The sequence below is a fragment of the Phocoena sinus genome, chromosome 8, assembly GCF_008692025.1.
Source record: "Phocoena sinus isolate mPhoSin1 chromosome 8, mPhoSin1.pri, whole genome shotgun sequence".
NCBI classification, from domain to species: Eukaryota; Metazoa; Chordata; class Mammalia; order Artiodactyla; family Phocoenidae; genus Phocoena; species Phocoena sinus.
The window spans coordinates 100105955-100121087 of NC_045770.1; the positions used below are offsets into that span (position 1 = coordinate 100105955).

Genomic DNA, 15133 nt, shown 5'->3' on the forward strand with positions numbered 1-15133 from the left:
CCCTGAGGTCGGCAGAATCCGAATCTGCCGAGGCTCAGCTAGGGTCTGGCCCTTCCAGGGGAGCGACTCCAGGTCCGCCTGATGAATGGGAGCAGCCGCTGCAACGGGACGGCGGAGGTCTGGTTCCGGCAGTCCTGGGAGCCCGCGTGCGGGGCACTCTGGGACCTCCGCGCCTCCGAGGCTGTGTGCCGCTCGCTGGGCTGCGGCCGGGCGGAGCCGCTGGAACAGCCCGTCCCGCCGACCCCGGCGCTGCCGACTGGTGCAGCCGCAGGAAACGCCAGCTGGGCCCCGAATACCACGTGGGCCCTAGCGCCCACCGTCCAGTGCAGCGGCCCCGAATGGCAGCTCTGCAAGGTGGTGGAGCACGCGTGCAGCAGCGACGAGAGGCCGGTCCAGGTCACCTGTGCAGGTACGAGCGGACCAACCCGCTCCCGCCGCCGGCCTCCTCCCTGTCCTACCTCCCAGTCCTTCGGCCACTGCCCCGCATCCTGTCCCCAGCCCTGGCCACTGGACCCAAGCCTCGCCCTCCGGACTTCCACCCAGACCCACCACCGACGCGAATACAATTGGTTCCCTCACCGGAGGGCTGTACCGCCTCTACCCCCTGGTACAGAAATATGCCAGGTTCCCAGGATCTCTTAGCGCTGCCGCTCCCCTGCCCCGAGACCTGCTCTTCAGGCTCCGCCCACCCGGTCTCTTGCCCCACCCACTAGTCTGCCGCTCAGCCTACCCCGCCCGCAGCCCTGAGCCGATTCCTCAGCACCGCCCACCAGGTTACTAGCCCCTCCCAAAAGGCTCCCAGCCCCTCCCACTAGGTATCCAGCACCGCCCCTGGGTCCCCAGTCTTGACCAGTTCCCCACCTCCGCCCCACCCCAGGTCCCCAGCCCAGACAGGCCGTGTTCCCCAGTCTCGCCCGCTGGGTTACCCGCCCCTCTTTCTCTCACTGGGTCCACAGCCCCAGGCACAGCTCTCCTGCCCAGCAACCCTCCCCCGACTTCCCTTCCTTTCGCCCCTTCCTCACGTCCACAGACCCCTTCTCCTCCTATCCCCAGAAAACCTCGATTTGAAATTGGTGGGTGGTGGCAGCCCGTGCGAGGGCCGCGTGGAGATGCTGGAGCACGGACAGTGGGGTTCCGTGTGTGACGACACGTGGGACCTGGACGATGCCCACGTGGTGTGCCGGCAACTGAGCTGCGGCTGGGCGGTCCAGGCCCTGCCCGGCTTGCACTTTGCCCCTGGCCAAGGACGCATCCACCGGGACCAAGTGAACTGTTCCGGGTCGGAGACCTACCTGTGGGACTGCCTGGGGCTGCCGGGAAACGGCTACTGTGGCCACAAGGAGGACGCCGGTGTGGTGTGCTCAGGTCAGTGGGCGATGCTGAGCCACGGTTATCCAACACTTACTGCAGGCCTGCTGGGCGCCAGGACTGTAGTTAGTGCTGGAGAGATGGTCCCTGCCCACGGGAGGTCACAGCCCAAGAGGGAAGATGAGACCCAGACAAACATAATCCAGGAGAGAGAGTGGCAAATGCCTTACGAAAGGAAGCCAGGTGGAGTTAAGAGACGGCAGGCAATCCAGAGCTGGAGGGCTAAGCCTGCCCACCTCCTGGAGTAGGTGACATTAGAAGTGAGGCTTTTTCTGAGTGGGAGTTGGTCACCTGGTTCAGAACAGCAAGAGGAGATGGAGTCTGGGAGGCCCTGTGGAGGCTGTTGGAGCCCAGATGAGGACAGGAAGTTCTGGTCCAGCCAGCGCTTCTCTTAATGTGCCCAAGAATGGGGAGGGAGGCAGGTCTCGTCCAATGTACATTCTGATTCAGTAGGTCTGAGGCAGGGCTTGAAATTCTGCACTTCTAACAAGATCCCAGGTGATACGGAAGCTGCCGGTCCAAGGACCACATTTGAGCAGCCAGGATGTAGACAGCAGCAGGGCCAGCTGGAGCAGGTGGGGCAGATGAGAGGAGGGATGCAGAGGCAGGAGGGAGAGTACACAAGATCTGGAGACCGATTGGCTCTGGGGAGTTTGCATTTGTGGGTCGGGGCTGGTGAGAGTTTCTGCCCAAAGGATCCTGACCTGACTCTGACCCCCCCCCCCCCTGCAGAGCACCAGTCCTGGCGCCTGACCGGGGGCGCTGACCCCTGCGAGGGCCAGGTGGAGGTGTACTTCCGAGGGGTCTGGAACACAGTGTGTGACAGTACGTGGTACGAACCAGAGGCCAAGGTGCTCTGCCGGGACTTGGGCTGTGGGTCTCTGGCCCGGGTGCCCAAGGGGCTGCCACACTCCCTGTCGGGCAAGATGTACTACTCATGCGAGGGAGGGGAGCCCACGCTCTCCGAGTGCTTCTGGCGGTTCAATAACTCCAACCTCTGCAGACAATCACAGGCAGCCAGGGTCCTCTGCTCAGGTATCCCTCCTCCCACCCACCCCACTCCCCCCACCCCCAGATTTGGACTAGGAATTGCATCTGGATCCATAGCCTAAGAACTTATAGCCCAAGGAATACAGCTTGGGCTAGATCAGGAATGGCAAATACTGGCATAAGAGGGACCATTGCCCTTACCATGCCCAGGCAGACATTACCAACTAATCAGGGCATTCTTTTCCCCAGATCCTTGACTCAGTCCCAGAATCGTGAATCCAGTCTTTATTAAGGCATTATTATACGCGAAGCAGTGCTCCCTCTTGACTGGAGCCGGCTCAGGAGATAAAACCAATTTGCCATCCCAGGGCTGGTGATCATCATAAAAATAGCATTAGGAGACACTAATAATATTAGCCACAGTGTCTGGAGCCCTAACCAGGTGCCAGGCATTGCCGGACACTCAGTATATATTTCAGCAGAGCCTCCCACCTGCTCTATGAATTGGGTTTCACGAAGTCTAAGATGGCATTGATGATGAGTCACACCGTTAGTATTTTATGTATCGTAAAGGACAAAAGTACTGCCAAAATAAACTCTGGACGTGCCATCAGCTGTAACGATAGACGTCATCACCCCGATTTCTGAGGTGTTAAAATGTGAAAAAGCAAGAGCCTTAAACAAACACAGCGTTAGCATCTCTATGGAGTTCAGACACCAGGCTATGAATTCCAGCTCTGCCAGTTACCAGCTGGGAGGCTTCGTCTTGTGAATATGTGGGTGCTGATACCAGGCGCTTCACAGGGGAGCCGGGAAGTCAGATAATATCCACCAAGGGATGTTGTAAGCCCCATCCCTTACCAGTCAAATGATTATGATAATGACGAGACTGTCAGATTCCCACCTCCAGAGACAGGTGTGAAGACCAAATCCAATACTAGATGGAAAAGGGAAATACTTGTGTTCTATAGCAGATTATACAGAAGGAAGGGCTAATTCTTTCATTAGCCCTTTATTTAAACCAAAAAACCTTCCTGGCATTTAATCCATGAGATCCTCCTTATGGTGGGGTGTGGGAAAGACTCAGCCACGGGCCCCGGTGGGAACACACGCCCAGTTGCAGGCCACTTGTCTGTCGTGTCCAGTTTCTAGCACAAGGCCTGGCCACAGTAGGTGCTCGGGCACGTGTGCTGAGTGAATGAATGGTGCTTTCTGACAGGTGCCCGGAGCCTGCTCAATCTGTCCACTTCTGAAATCCCTGCAACTGGTCAGCCGGTCACTGTGGGTGAGTGTCCCTGGGGATGCAGTTTCTCAGAGGCTCAGGTGCGTGCGTGCATGTGTGTGTGTGTGTGTGTATGTCTGCGGGAGGGGTCTGACGGTTTGTCCCCCATCCCCTACCTCCAGACAGTGAACTTGACTCCCCCCACCATCCCCGGGGCGCTCTGGCTGCTTCGTGCTCCTTTCACCTCGCCTGCCTCTATCATGTCAGCTCCACAGCTCCCTGAATCCTGATATTTCTTGGACAGGAGTCCTCTCCCCACTCTCTGTGAGCTCCTGTAGGGCAGAGGATAGAGCTGTAGAGAACTGGAGGGCAACAGCCAGTGTGTTTATAATGTTCTGGGCACCGGCCAGTGCTTTATAGTCATTATTTCCCAACCCTTTAATCTTCCCGGCAGCCTCCTGGGGGAGGTCTTCCCACCACCCTTACATAGAGGAAGAAGCTCGGGCTCAGAGGGTGAGGTGATGGCCAGCAGTGTCAGCTAGAATTTGCCTGCAAGGCTGTGAACTCTGAATCCAAACTTGGTCTGTCCTCCACTTGTGTGTAGCCAACTCCTGGGGCCCAGCCCCCAGCTGTGCCTCTTGCTAGCTGTATAATGTTGGGCAATTCTTAACCTCTCTGAGCCTCAGATCCCTTGACTATAAAACGAGGATGATAGGGGCTTCCCTGGTGGCACAGTGGTTGAGAGTCCGCCTGCCGATGCAGGGGACACGGGTTCGTGCCCCGGTCCGGGAAGATCCCACATGCCGCGGAGCGGCTGGGCCCATGGGCCATGGCCGCTGAGCCTGTGTGTCCGGAGCCTGTGCTCCCCAACGGGAGAGGCCACAACAGTGAGAGGCCCGCGTAATGCAAAAAAAAAACCACGAGGATGATAATCCTAGTACTTCTCTCCTAGCATTGTTGTAAGTCTCCAGCAAACTAATTTTTATAAAGTACTTACAACAGGGCTTAGTACATAGTAAGCACTGTCTGGGCCTCAGTTATTCTTATTTATTGATTATTTAGTCCAGGCAGGGAGCCCCGTGGCAGCTCCACAGGGGCTGGCCCGGATTCACAGGCTTACCCCTTCCCCTGGCTCCTGGCTCCCTCTCTCAGACCCTCTCCAGAGGTGGGTGGGCGGCTTGGGGAGGGGACAGAGGGGCACCAAGTCCTGCCAGGAAATCTGGCAATGGCTGAGGGCACGGAGAGGGTATGAAATGCTGGGGACTGTGCCGGCTGGAGGGCGAGCTCCTGCCAGGACCCACACACCCTCGCACACTCTCCATTGCTGAGTTCGGGGCGGGGAGCCACGTCGCCCTCAGAAGAGCAGAGCTGCTATGGAGAGCCAGTCTCCAAGGAGCACACTGGGAGCACACTGGGAATGTGGCCCACATTCACGGGTCCCCCCAGCCCCCCACAGTCCAGTCTCTCCCTTGCACCTGCTTGCTGTTGCTAAATCCAGTTCCTACCCCAGCCCAGTCTGCCCCATTTGCAAACAGAAAGGGAAAGGGGAGAAAATGAGGACGGGGTGGGGGTGGGGTAATCTCCCAGGGGGAGCAGACACTGCCACCAGCCGGGGGTCTGGGTGATCTCATCCCCCCAACCTCCTGCGTTACCGTCACTACCCTTCCTCCAGCTCTGTGGCCTGCGCACCCCAGGCTTTCTGCACTCAGCAGGAGATGGTTCGTGTCTCTGGGATGATGAGGGTTAGGGCCTCATTGCAGCTTCCATGCATTCTCTGCTTTGGGCTCTTTTCAGCAGGGGTGAGGCCAAGAGGGAGGGGAAAGGAAGAACTCACACCAGGGCTGCAGAGCTGGGAGGTCTGGAATCATGGCCCCCACTCCCCGCCCTCAGGGCGCATGTCTGGTAAGAAGGACGCATCTGGGGCAAGGAAAGGAGATCTCGCTCTCCTGATGGTCTGTTCCCTGCCAGCAGATGCTCAGAACCACCTTCTCTGGGGATCCAGCCTTGGTCTCCCCTGTAGAGAATCAGGTGCCCCTTGGAGGGCCACACGGCTGTCTATACCTTCATCACAGCAGGAAACTTACTGAATTGGATTGAGTCGGCTTGTCAATCTTCCCACTAGACAGAGACCCTCAAGGCCCGTGACACTGCCGTCATATTTGTCTCCCCAGGTCTAGTGCCTGGCACACAGTGGGCGCTCAATAATTCTTGAGCAGAGACAGATCTCCTGGCTTCGTGGCCAGGAGAGAGTTTCATTCAGCCAGTTATTCATTCAATATGCATGTCTCAGACATCTCCTATATACCAGGCACCTAAAAGCGGATGGGAAAATTCAAAAAAAAAAGAAGGGAAGAGGAGTATACGTCCAAAAGGGAAGTGGGTCAGATGCAGAGAAGAAGGAGAGGTGAGAATGGCAAGGAGAAGTCCATGTCCCTTCCTTTTTCTCCCTGATTTGGGGTTCTTGCTTCCAGAATCTTCTGTGACAGTGAAAATGAAGGACTGGGAATCTCGAGAGCTAATGCTTCTCATCCCTTGCATCGTTCTGGGAATTCTCCTTCTCGTCTCACTCAGTTTCATAGCCATCGTCCTCTTGAGGATTAAAGGAAAATACGGTAGGTGCAGAGTCCCAGGAGCCACGGGAAAGGCCCAGGGATGAAAAGGAGCAGACCTGAGGCACAGTCCTCCCAGGGGGACATGAGCCATGGGGAACCTCAGCAGGAATGGCAGTGATCCAGCAATGGCCACCCAGCCCTGGCCCCAAGAAGCACCTCCTGATGGGAAGGATTTTCCCAGCATGCCCCCCAGACTGTGGACCAGATTGTGTGTGTGTGTGTGTGTGTGTGTGTGTGTGTGTGTGTGTGTGTGTGTGTGTGTTTGAGGGCGTTTGGGGATGGGGAAGGTGAGGAGGGAGGTGTCCCCATGAGAGCAGAGCCAGGAAGACTGGAAGGTGCAAAAAATGACTTGCAGGATCTCTGCCTCCCCTTCCTCAGCCCTCCCCGCTATGGTGAACCACCAGTACCTACCCACCACCACCCCAGCGGGGACCACAAGCTATCAAGAGGTTCCCATCACCATCGCCAAAGAAGAAAGTAGGATGTCACCCACCCTGGGGGTGAGGAGGGCGGGGGAGGACAAGAAGGGGATATTTTCCAGTGCCCCAGCTGGAGATGAGACCTGGGCCAGCCCGCGAGTGGCTGTGGGACCTTGAGCAGGTTCAGCCTCAGTCTGGGCCTTGATAGGCTGATGACTTTCCAGTGCACTCATTCTAGAACTCGAAGCTTTTGAATTCTGGACCAAAACAGGCCCAGGGCATTTTGGACCTTGGTTCTCAAAGGAAAGGTCTGTTTTGCTAATTGGCCAGTAGGTTTGTAACACCGTTGCCTCTTCCAGTGGTCTGCCCAATCAGCCTCCCTGCAACGCCCCATCTAGATCTTCCTGGAACATAATCTTATTTCATATTTTCCGAGTCAAAAAAAATGGGATCAGTCATCCATCTTTTTTTTTTTTGCCCCGGACGCGCAGGCTCAGCAGCCATGGCTCACGGGCCCAGCCTCTCCGCGGCATGTGGGATCCTCCCGGACTGGGGCACGAACCCGAGTCCTCTGCATTGCAGGCAGACTCTCAACCACTGAGCCACCAGGGAAGCCCGTCATCCATCTTTAATGATACATCAATGCATTACCTCTTGGGAGTCTTGTGAAGAAGTTTGAGTTTAATCACACTGCATTATGAATATATTAAATCGCCTTTATTTGAAAGAGTTCAGTGACACAAAAACCAATACAAAAACTCAGCCATATGTTATAAAGATTCTTTGCACACAGGATATCCAGATATTTGAGAAGAGAGTATGAACACAGACCTAGCACAAGAGTAGGCAAAGAGCAGCCACTCACTGAATATTATGGTCTAGAGGTTAAGAGCCACATGGCCTGCTTCTCTAGGCAATGTGAGAATGTCTCTGTGCCTCGGTTTCCCCAGCTATAAAATGGGGACACTAACCTAGCTACCTCACAGAGCTCTTATGAACATTAACTGAGATAATATTTATAAATGTTGGAATAGTGCCTGGCCTGCAGGGACTACTGTGTGTTTGTTAAGTAAATAAATGTTATTTAGTTCCCCGTGTTTGAAATGGATGCGGGGAAGCTTGGAAAACCCAGGCCCGACGGTCTTGTACGAGATGGGCTGCCTGGCGCACTCCCTGCCCCTCTGTCTCCGGTCCCCACGGTCCACGCTCTCTGCCGCCTCTCTGCAGCTTTCTGCCCCGCGCCTTGCCACGCTCCCCACTCTGTTCTCTCCCCAGTTCCCAAGCTGCCCATCCAGGTCCAGGCTCCGCCCCCTGAAGACTCGAACTCCAGCTCGGACTCAGACTATGAGCCCTATGACTTCAGCAGCCAGCCTCCTGTGGCCCTGACCACCTTCTACAGTGAGTGCCTGCGCCCGGACTCCCGAGGGCCCACTGGCCCACACCAGGGAGAGGGCCCAGCTGGCTGGGGTACCTGTGCTAGTTTCCCCCCTCGGTGACCCCTGCATGATGAGAGGGGCATCTCCCTCGCTGTGACCACTGGACTGACGCTCAATGGTCCCGCACTGAAGTTTTCAAAGTGCTTTGTGACCCTGGAGACATCTCTAGTCATTTCCCCTTGGACACCTTCTCTCCCGTGCTTGTCTGTGGTCATACAGGTCTCAAGACCAGTCCCTCGACAGTCACCTAACTGTGGCTGCGTCTGTGTCTGATGCGAGGCATCCCAGTTCAGATGGCTTCTCGCGTGCTCTCACCCTTTCTGTGTCCCATCCTGCCCCGTCAATCTCATCTCCTTGCCCACCTCCACCATGAGCCCAGCTCGCACTTCTCATCCGGCTTCTCCAGCTCTGCTCTCTGCCTGTTGGGGATATAGAAGGAGGAAAGCCAGTGCTCAGGCAGGGCCCACACGAGGCCGGGAGGTCAGACGAGAGCAGAGACTCTCACATCTTTTGTGAAATCCCTTGGGAGCTCATCGAAACTTCCTGAGCCCCACCCGGGACCTCCTTTATAAGCTAGGATGAGAGTTTGGCTGTGTGTGACACAGACTCCAAATGACATCATCCGGAGAAGTTGGAGGGGGCCCGGGCTCCTTTCTTGCTACTCTGCAGTCCCTAAGACGTTGCCCGGTCCACATGGTCCAGAGTGGCTCACCACCATGTCTGCATTCTAGGCCGCCGGAAGGGGGAAGGTGAGGCATGCCCTACCCTGTATGGCAGGACGCCAGGGATGCCCACACAGCTCCCACGCACTTTCCACCCGTCAGAACTTAAACCCAGCAGCTGCAAGAGAGGCGGGGAGACGAAGCCTCTGTCCTGGGCAGCTGTGTGTCCAGATAAAGCCCAGAGGTCTCCTAGTACCGGGGGCGGGGCAGTAGGGTGGGTACTGGGGACAGCAGCCATCTTTGCCCCACCTGCTGAACCAGGGCCTCTGGGGGGCAGTGTGGATGATTCCACTCTGCGGGGCCATGGTCCAGCATTTGGGAGCCACAGAGATGAGTGTCCTTAGAACCTGAGATTCTGAGTCCAGGCATGTAAGATGCAAGACCGGGAGTCCAAAATCCTGTGACACTGAGACTAAAAGTCAGCAGTAACACATTCAAAAAGCTGACTCCCAGATTCCAGACACTCAAGTTCTTAAGATGCTACGAATCTTCACCGCTCTGATTCTGAAACAGAGGTACCGCAGAGCCCAGGAAACAAAGATTCCAGACCCTCAGCTTCACTCTGGAAGGCTCCGCAGGGGCAACATCTGGCCTTTTCCTGCCCTGAGCTGCCCAAGCAGAAGCACTCCCCATGTTCCCTTAAGTGGCAGGAGGGACGGCTGCGGCTGGGGAGGTGCAGGGCACTAGGGTTTCTGTCCAGAAGCAGCCTGTCCCCAGGCTGGTTTCAGATTGAGGCTTGGGGTCTGCCTGGACTAGAACTTGAGCCTGGGGATCTGATGAAAAAGACTAAGCCATCAGGGTTGTCCTGCTGCCCTGTTCAGCCTCCCGAATCCCACAGAACACCAGCCTCTGCTCCGGACTCCGCAGACAAGGAGGTGGAGCCTACCCACCTCCTTCTTCACCGCCATCTCTGCTTGTAGATTCCCAACGGCACCGCTTCACAGATGAAGAGGTCCGGCAGAACAGGTTCCAGATGCCTCCCTTGGAGGAAGGTGAGTCAGGCTGGGGAGGGACGTGGAGGGTGGTGATTAGGACGCCAGCCCTGCCTCCAGACTTAGCAGGCCACTCGCCTTGAGATGCATCAGCGCCACCTCCCTCAACAGGTCTTTCCTGACTTTAACGATTCCCATTGGCAGTAAGTTCTTTCTCAAGTTTAACTTAAAGCCCTCTTGCTGTACTGCATCTTCTTTATCATGATTCTGTCTTTCAGGCCCAGGACTCGAAGAGGTGCCTGCCTCCCGGGTCCCACCTGCCAACCCTGAACACTGCATTGCAGACCCCCGCTCCACGGGCCCTCAGCACCACCCAAGGAGCAAGGGCGGCTCCAGCACATCTTCAGGGGAGGGGTGCTGTAATAGCCCTGGCAGCAGGCTACCTCCGTGGAACTCTCAAGTGTTTTCTTCAGAGAGGAAGCCCCTGCTGGGGCAGCCCCTGAACTTGGAGCTGGCTGGCTCCCAGGCAACTTTTCCAGGTAAGGTGGACCCAGGAGGATTGTGTGCCCGCTCCAGCCTCCCATCCTATAGCCAACCTGGCCAGAGGAAGCGTAAAGCTGGGAGCCCTGAGCCAGTCTGAGTTCACGGCACCGCTTCACAGATGAAGAGGTCCGGCAGAACAGGACTCTAGTCCCAGCTCGGCAGCCACGTGCTGTGTGACCTTGGACAAGTCTCCTCCCCTCTCTGGGCCTTCATTTCCTCAGGTGTCGAGCTAAGGACCTGACTCTACTGAGTCTTGAGGGCCTCCCAGCTCTGGCACTTTGCAAACTAGCCTGGCAGAGGGTGACTGGCTCTGGGGGTTTCCAGCAGGGCCCTCGGCTGATGACAGCTCCAGCACCTCCTCCGGAGAGTGGTACCAGAACTTCCAGCCGCCGCCCCAGCTCCCATCTGCTGAGCAGTTTGGATGTCCAGGTGCCAGGGGCAGGGGAGGGGGTTCTGGGAGGGGGCACAGAGAGGGACTGGAGGGTGGATGAGCGGGGAAGCTCCGGATACATTGGCCCACGGGGGAAAAAAAGAGAAGTAACGGGATCTTTTAAAGCAAACAAGAATATAGGGAGGTAGGGAAAATGGATGTATGTGGGGCAGAGAAAGATTCAAAGAGAATGGCTTGAGAGGAAGTGAGCTCCCCATTAGTGGAGGCATTCAAGCAGAAGCAGCCAGATGGCCCCTTGGGGGAGCTGGTGGCAGCAGAGTGGGTCCCAGCACTCAGGGACTATAGCCCTGAACTACACAGACAAGGCTCTGCCTTCAGAACTGACATTCAAGCAAAGGAGGTAGCCATGGACAAGACTATAAGATGGTCTCACACAGCATCCCGGGGGAGAGGAATGTGGACCCAGACCTGCTCAGCTCTGTCCCTGCTCAGCAGGCGCAATGACTGGGCCTCTCACTGACCTGAGTCTCCCACCGCACAGGGTCCCTCACTCCCCAGCCTGACTCCTCCTCCAATGAAGACTACGATGACATTGGAGCAGCCTAGCCTGGGCCCGGCGCGACTCCTCCTCCTGCCCTCCCCCCACCCTCCCCCTCATGCCCCAGGAGCTGAGAGTCCTCCCCTGGAGACGTGAAAGGAACCTCCACACCTAGTATGGCCCAGCCGCCATCCATCAACAGAACCTGCCAGCACAGCCCTCCTCCAGCCCCAAACAGCAGCCCCAAGGAAGAGGTGCTGCCTCTGAAAGGGCCCGAGCTGTCTGCCTCAGGGGTGAACAGGCAGAGTCTAGGCCACTGCTCGGCAGGCCGCGTGGAAGGTTTGAACTGGGAGATTCCTGAGGCCCCTTCCGACCCTCATGTGTCTGAGGCTTTGGTTGCCTGAGTCTCTGACAGCTCAGGGTCCAGAGGAGCTCTGCGAGGGGCAGGGAGGCCCCATGTGCAGGGGCCGTTGGACTGCTGTTGGTCTGACTGCTGGGTGCTAGGGCTGGAGTGGGCGGGGGGGGAGCCGCCAGCTGACCCAGGCTAAGCTCAGGTTGGTACCTGCACCCGGCAGGGAGTCCAGCCTTCCTGGGCACAGCCCACGATGGGACAGGGAGCTGGATGGCTGCCCCTCCTCGTCCACCCGGGGCCGGAGGGCAGCCCTGCCTCTAGAGAGCCTCGGAGCCCACCAGAGACACAGCCCTGATCTGCAGTGACCATTCCTGGGCAGCAACCCTTATTCTGAGCTTCCAAAGGTTTACAAGGATGGTCCTATCCAGCCCCGCCAGAGACCCAGAGTGGAGCTCAGTCCCTGTGGGGCAGAAGCACAGAGATGTCTTCCAGGAAGGGCCCAGAGGCTGCACTAAGCCCCGAGTCCCCAGCTGTCTGCTTGGATGGATGAGATCCTCCCCGATGAACACATAAATATCAGTGTCACTCCTAGAGCCGTAAACGTGTCAAAGAAAGCCTCCAGGGAGAGGCCTGAGGGCTCAGGGCCAGCTTCTGTGTCCTGCTCTGAGTATCCCGAGATTAAACCAGTTGCGGAATGAAACCGGGGGTGGAGTGACAAGTCTTTGAACTCACAGAACCCAGGCTCTGCCTCTGTGTGTGTGTGTCTGTGTGTGTGTGTGTGTGTGTGTGTCTGTGTGTGTGTGTCTGTGTGTGTGTCTGTGTGTGTGTTGGGTTGGAGGCAGCTCTATCCATCGAGGTGCAAATGTCAGGGTGAATTGGAAATGTATTGAATACTGTGGCCCGGCACCACGAAAAATGCTGGGGATGCAGCGACAAGAAGACACAGGGCCTGCCCTCCTGGAGGTGATGGACAGATGTCTGTGAGTTCAGCATCCCCTTCCTGATTTGCCAGTGAGCCCTGGATCAGCGAGGCCAGCCTTGCTGCGCTGAATGGATTTTGACCTGGGCCTCCATAAGCTTCTGAGGCAGGGGAGGGTGAGTAGATTTTATCTCAGACCTGCCTGGAAAAGGCATTGATCCCAGGTTGCTCAGAGGCTGGGGTTTTAGCCCAGCTGCACCAGCCAATGCTCAGCTCTGCCTGCAGGGAGAAGGCTGGGGGTCAGGTTTCCTCTGAGCCCTCCCAGAGCCAGGGATGGTGGAGAAGGCCACTCAGTGGATCTTGCCCTGAGCGGTTGAGCAGGGCCTGTTTTCTGTTCACCTCTCCCAGAGGTGCAAAGAAAGCTGGCACTCCCCAGGGCAACCGTCACAGGATGTGGTTGCCCTGTGATGGGGCCCCTCCTCCGGCCCTCTGAACCCTCATGGGGCTGCGGGGGATTCCTAGGCGGGGAGCTAGTGCTGGGGTGGGCGGGATCAGACTCCCAGGGTCTGTGGGATTTGTGGAAAGCCTTTTTTTTCAGACAGCCAGGGTTCAAATCCCGGCTCCACCCTGTCCTGGCTGTGTGGTCTCCGGCAAGTGACTCTACATCTCTGAGCCTTTGCTATAAAGTTTGTCTGTAAAGTGCATACAGCAGTGGGTTAGAGGCTTGGCAATAAGTGTTCCCTCTCATTGGTAGATGAATCAGTAGAGGCAAGAGATCTCCGTAAGAGGAGAAAGGGGAGAAGAGAAGACAGCAATTCATGGGGTCTTAGCACATTGGTGCTGGAGGAGGTTTGTCTCACTCTCATTTTACAGAGGAGGACGCTGAGCCTTGGCAGGGGAAAGGACTTGTCCAAGGTCACTCAGAGAGTTAGTAGCCAATTCACAATTTGGCCCTACCTCTCCCCAACTTTGCCCCTTGGGAGTCAGACAGGGAGATGGTGACACCCTCTGAGTTCTCCCTCATTTCTCACCAGAGCCACCTCCCCATCCCTGGGCCCCTCTGTTCCATACACACTGAGAGAAATTGGGGAAACTCTGAGACATGTCTCCCTTGCTCCCTCCCAGCCCCCAGGCAGCCTGGGACCACCAGGGTCACACATGGCAGGGGACTTTCTGAGGGCTGGCATCCTGAACCACAAGGTCTCCTGCCAGGTCTCCTGGGCCTGGTGATGGGAGCTGCTCCCAGGAAAGACCTTTCCCGCATGTCTACGCTTCCAGAGCACTCAGACCATTCCTTACAGAGCCAGGCCCTGAGCTGGGACTGGAGAGGCTGGGATGAATGACATCGCTGTGACCTGAAGGAATGGAAGCCCGTCAGGGGAGTTACAATCATAAGCGGTGGGCTTACCCTCCACTCTTTAGAGACCTTGCATTATATATGCTTCAGTGATCTGGGAGAGGAAACACAAAGATGTTAAGTGGATGTGACAGCTGAACCCCGATTTCAGAAACACTGATATGGGGGAGGGGCTATATCTGAAATGAAGGCGCTCCAGCAATTCTCCGGCTCTGCGAGTGCAGTGAGAGAACGAAACACAGGGAATGCATGGGGCCCACAAGAGCCCCTGACCCTGCTGGAGGCAGGCCATCCTGGAAGGCTTCCTGAGGAGGTGATGCCTGAGCTGGGTCGTAAAGGATAGGTAGGAGTTAGCTACGGGAGTGGAGAGGGATGGGCATTCCAAGTTGAAGGAATAGCGTAAGCAAAGACAGAGCAAGACACCAGGTGTCTTTCAAGGTAAAGGGTGGTCCAGCCTGAGAGGAGGCTGAGGGCAGCCAATCCTCACACCAACTCTATTTCATAGGTGAGAAAACTGAGGCTCAAAGCGGTTAAGTAAAATGTCCAAGTCACACAGCTAAAAAGCAGCAACACTGGGATTTTTTTTTTTTTTTTTGCGGTACGCGGGCCTCTCACTGTTGTGGCCTCTCCCGTTGCGGAGCACAGGCTCCGGACGCGCAGGCTCAGCGGCCATGGCTCACGGGCCCAGCCGCTCCACGGCATGTGGGATCCTCCCGGACCGGGGCACGAACCCGCGTCCCCTGCATCGGCAGGCGGACTCTCAACCACTGCGCCACCAGGGAAGCCCAACACTGGGATTTTAATATGTGCCATCTGGCTTCAGAGTCTGAGCGTTAACCATGGCACTTCCAGTGGAAACCCATCCCTGTCCCTGTGCCCACTGGAGCTACAGTGCTGGGTACAGAGCCCCAGCCAGCTCTGAGATCTGGAGACACACAGCACAGGCACCTTCTGGGTGCTCAGATGCTAAATTCAAGGATGGGATAACTCACTGCCTGGGCACTTGTATGCGGCCAGGCTCTATGCTGGCCCTGGGGCGCGGAGAGAAATGAAACCTGGCGCTTCCCTGCGGGAGACAGACACAAAGATCAGTAACTGCAATAAGTTCCATGGGTGTGGTGGTGGTGACCACGATGGTGATAATGATGACAGTGAGTGGCAGTTACTATGTGCCAAGCGTGTATTATTTCTTATAATCCACGAAAGAGCTCTCTGAGAAGTTAGTATCCTCCCTAATTTATAAATAAGGAAACTGAGGCCCAGAGAGGTTAAGTGACTAGCCAGAGGTCACACAGCTTGGTAAGTAGTACAACTTTTCTACCTAACTCCAAA

The 15133-nt window shown here is 56.6% G+C and overlaps 1 protein-coding gene across 8 annotated transcripts in view; it reads left to right on the forward strand.

Annotated features, from left to right (window-relative positions):
* CD6 (CD6 molecule) overlaps positions 1-12225 on the forward strand; it is a 41690-nt gene extending 29465 nt beyond the window's left edge. Inside the window, exons 3-13 of one of the 8 annotated variants that reach the window (XM_032639977.1) lie at positions 59-409; positions 1054-1365; positions 2101-2403; positions 3578-3643; positions 6052-6192; positions 6571-6669; positions 7887-8009; positions 9690-9761; positions 9980-10240; positions 10569-10673; positions 11177-12225. In XM_032639977.1, coding sequence (XP_032495868.1) covers positions 59-409; positions 1054-1365; positions 2101-2403; positions 3578-3643; positions 6052-6192; positions 6571-6669; positions 7887-8009; positions 9690-9761; positions 9980-10240; positions 10569-10673; positions 11177-11241 — 1898 coding nt within the window. In that variant the 3' untranslated portion in view covers positions 11242-12225. Of the gene's footprint in view, positions 1-58; positions 410-1053; positions 1366-2100; positions 2404-3577; positions 3644-6051; positions 6193-6570; positions 6670-7886; positions 8010-9689; positions 9762-9872; positions 10241-10568; positions 10674-11176 lie in introns of those variants that run through there. The other 7 variants (XM_032639979.1, XM_032639981.1, XM_032639980.1 and 4 more) reach the window with 7 other exon arrangements.
* The last annotated feature ends 2908 nt before the right edge of the window (positions 12226-15133 follow it).